The following is a 4,020-nucleotide window of genomic DNA, read 5'->3' as shown; positions in this document are numbered from 1 at the left end:
TACGTTCGCTATGCCATATTATGCGAATGAAAGACGACACTCCGGCTAAGTGTTTCTAACGAAACCCACCCATAAAAGCAGAAGAAGGTGGCGGCCCCCACTCCGCTGGAGGGATCAGGAGGAAAACGATTTAAATTCCCTTGGTGTGACCAATTAATGCCAGTTGACGGAGCGAAAAGGCGACCGGCGCGTTGTTGGACGGCTATAACCGTCTAAAAGGTTAAGGGCCAATTTAGTAAGTAGTATTGAAATCGATACACAGACAGCGAGAAGTTCGTGCCTTTCAAAATTCAAGGAAACATTAAATAAAATTTCACCAAGCAGAAACGGGCTATCCCTATAATAAGGATTACTAAAAGCAACACACCTACCATCTCTCTACGACTCTGTAACGTTGGAAATTGAATAACTTTTAAACAGCAGGCGTACTAAGGAGGTATCCTTGAGGGATCCCTTAGTGCAAAAAAGAAAATTTCTTTATTTATATATTTAATATTACTTTTGAACCGGTTCTAATTGTCGCAGTGGGTCTGATAACACGGGTTCCAGATTATTGAAGCATATTGCAATATTTGCCTCGCCAAAGATATAAAGAGAACTCTTTAGACCCTCGTTTGACTAACGCTAAAGTTCTTTTGGCTCTATTCTATGTGCAGCTAAAAGTAAAGTTTAGGGTCCACGGAAACGCCAAGGTCTACGAAGCTAGTGACTTGATTAATTGTATAATTATAAATCATACACTCTTAAAATTGGTATGACTTCCTTGTTAAGCACATGAACTTGCACTTCGGCAGTGTAATGTCACTAACATTTATGTAACACCATTCAACTAGGCTACTCAGATCCGATTGAAAATTTGATCTATCCACTGGTGAGCGGAAAGGCACAACAAGTTTGACATCATCAGCGTACATTAGCGGCTTGCAGTACTCCAAAACAGTTGGTAGGTCATCAATGAGTAGCACAAACAGCAGTCGACCAAGGTGGCTGCCCTGTGGTATACCTGAAGTAACATAGATAGATTCTGACCTACAATTATAAAGCATAACTGTTTATTTTCTTTCCTTCAAGTATGAAGAAATTCAGGATAAAAACAAAGGCGGGAAGACAAATCGATCGAGTTCGAACAAAAGAGGTGAATGGGAAACTTTATCGAAAGCTTTACTAAAATCAGTATAAAAGACATCAATTAAATCCCTTCAGTACATGAGTTGTGAACTCTAGCAAGCTAGTCACGGTATTCAAATACCAATGCTTTCAAACCTTAGGGAATATAGATTAGAGCCCTATTAAATTGTAATATTTAGAATACAAAGTGTTTAGAGCTAAATGATGGACGTGATCCAAATCTGAGTTTATGCTGTCAGGGCGTTCATTGGTTTTTCGCTGATTGTTTTCGGGGACATTTAGGTATGCTACGCAGTATTTTACGTCCATGTAGATATGTCCTTTCTACATATTTTTTTGGCTCATACCGCTTAAGTGATTTCTAAAGTCCAGAAAATCATAATTATAGACTTCATGGGATGTGAAGATGAAGATCGCTTTCCTCTTGGTACGGACCATCTTCATCCATTCGCAAAACATTACCTAGCCAACGTAGTTCGTTAAATTGTGCCAATGCCTGTGCTAGAACTCAAACAGCTTAGAGTTAGTAAAGGAAGTATGTTCCTTTTGAACCAATCACTTTCCCATTTGAGTAGAATCTATAGATCAATTCCAATTATTTCCGAGCGACAGATGCCGACAAAGAAAAGGACAAATGAAGTCCTCTTCTTTGAAAAATGCCTCTTTATAACTCTCTTAAAATACGCTCGAAGTGTTTGCCAAACAATTGCTGAGAGAAGAATCCATTTAGATGAACTATTTTCTAAATGATAAACTTTGTCTTATTGAACTGCTTTTTTCTAAACTACTTCCTTTCCCGGGACTTGAACCCACTACACCACGACGGTCGTCCAAGGAATGTCAATAAATATTTAAGTCACTGATTCCAAAGTCTCAAGCCTCCAAATTACATGTTTCATCTCATTACACAAGTTTGGCTATCGTCTTGTGATATTGCTGCTGTGATGTGGGTGCAGCTCTCGCTATACTACAGCAAATCACACTAGCTTCGAACTAGAGCCAAATTATAGCAATAAGCTACAGTACTAATTCCTATTCTGCTCGCCTTGCAGTACTTTCAACTGATACTCTTAACGTTGTGATGCCCCACTAAATGACAATTGCCATGCTTCGCAGAATTTTTGAACACGGTATTGACTTCACGGCATTGAGTTCATTCTTAAATGGTCGCAGCCTTTGATAAACTAATTTAAATACACATAGCTCTGACTTCAGCGCCATTGGTACAAGCGTGACTAATAACTGTCCCGCTCTGCATCCGATTAGCACCACCAGTTGTTGGGGTAGTTATTAAACGTGTAGTGTAAAACTGTACCTTTACGTTACTGTCTCTCATATTCGCTGCAGGGTAGCTGTAGGAAAGCCAATTTGGCAACACTACAGTTTATATAGCCCAATTTTTATAGGCGAGTACTTGAATTACCCCGATAAGTTTTTTTGTTATCTAACTTTGGTAAAACTAGTAGGGAAATGATAAAACTAAAGTATTCTTATTATTTTCTTGACTCAATATGAACGTGTTAATATTTCTCGCAACTCTTTTCGCGCCACAAATAGTACAGGCAATACTTTTAAAACAACCAAAGGATTATAACGACCACTTAGTTAGTGGTCGTATCATTGGTGGACATGATGCGCCAGAAAGTTTTGCACCATATCAAGTCTCCTTGCAAACAGCAATATTTCGTTCGCATTTCTGCGGTGGTGCCATTATAGATGCGCATTGGATATTGACCGCATCACATTGCGTCACTGGTCGTGAGCCTGCGCGCATTATTGTAGCAACTGGTTCAAATCAATGGCAACGCCCTAATGCTACATATGCGGTGGATGCAATTTATACGCATTGTCGTCACAATCGTCCGTTATATCACAATGATATTGCATTACTACATCTCAGTACGGCTATTCAATTCAATGAGAAAACGAAACCGATTGATTTACCAACAAAACAGATGCAGGAGGATGATGAAGTTATTTTAACAGGTTGGGGTACAGTTGAGCTCTATGGTGAAACACCAGACAATCTAAAAATGGTCAAGTTGAAATATATGCCACATAAGAAATGTAAATCCCAATTCACCTTCGATGCTGATGATGTTGATGTTGGCCATATTTGCACGTTCACAAAAGTTGGCGAAGGTTCATGTCATGGAGACTCAGGTGGTCCGCTTGTGAGTGGTGGAAAATTGGTTGGTGTAGTTAATTGGGGTTATCCTTGTGCCACTGGCAAACCTGATATGCATGCAAGTCCTTATTTCTATAGGGATTGGATACGTCGTGTAATGAGTGGAAAAGCAAAGTGTATTATTTAAGTGAATCACTTATTCCATAGTCAATAGGGGTATTCGCTAAGGATGGCCATTAGTGCAGGGCTTGCACCGAATATATGGATTGTGCATAATTTGGGGGTTCTAACTACATGAATAATGTGAAAGGAATGATGACTGCTATAATTCAGCAATTAAGTGTTATCGTAGCATTGTATACTTTTACATATGATTTATACAATCCGTACACTTTGCAAGACTAAGCGAATATCCTTAATGCGCTTGATTGAATATTTATGGCCATTAAGTGGAAAAATAAATGATATAAACTTATATAAAGACAGTAAATTGGGCATTCACGTAGACCTGCCTATCCAGTTATATGGTTAAATTTTTTAGTCTAGTGTAAAAACGCAATACAATAGAGATGCATAATTTAAAACCAAATAACTTAAAAGCCAGGCGACGTGAATACCCAAAATTGTTTTTGGTATTGATTAATTTGGCCCCCTCTGCGTGAAAACTTCAAAGGTGAGAACGTATCTGGCTCAAGAGAAATCTATAGAGAGTTTGTCCTATATTTGTGGGCTCTGAGCTGTAAACTTATAACGTATGTATATCT

The 4,020-nt window shown here is 38.7% G+C and overlaps 1 protein-coding gene across 1 annotated transcript; it reads left to right on the top strand.

Moving 5' to 3' along the window:
• Positions 1–2,639: 2,639 nt before the first annotated feature.
• On the top strand, positions 2,640–3,746 carry LOC137244207 (chymotrypsin-2-like). The gene has a single exon (XM_067772881.1). It carries the CDS (start codon positions 2,640–2,642, stop codon positions 3,441–3,443), a length of 804 nt encoding a protein of 267 aa, XP_067628982.1. The 3' UTR covers positions 3,444–3,746.
• Positions 3,747–4,020: the final 274 nt, after the last annotated feature.

Source organism: Eurosta solidaginis, chromosome 1, assembly GCF_040869045.1.
Source record: "Eurosta solidaginis isolate ZX-2024a chromosome 1, ASM4086904v1, whole genome shotgun sequence".
NCBI classification, from domain to species: domain Eukaryota; kingdom Metazoa; phylum Arthropoda; class Insecta; order Diptera; family Tephritidae; genus Eurosta; species Eurosta solidaginis.
This window is presented reverse-complemented; position numbering and strand designations above follow the sequence as displayed.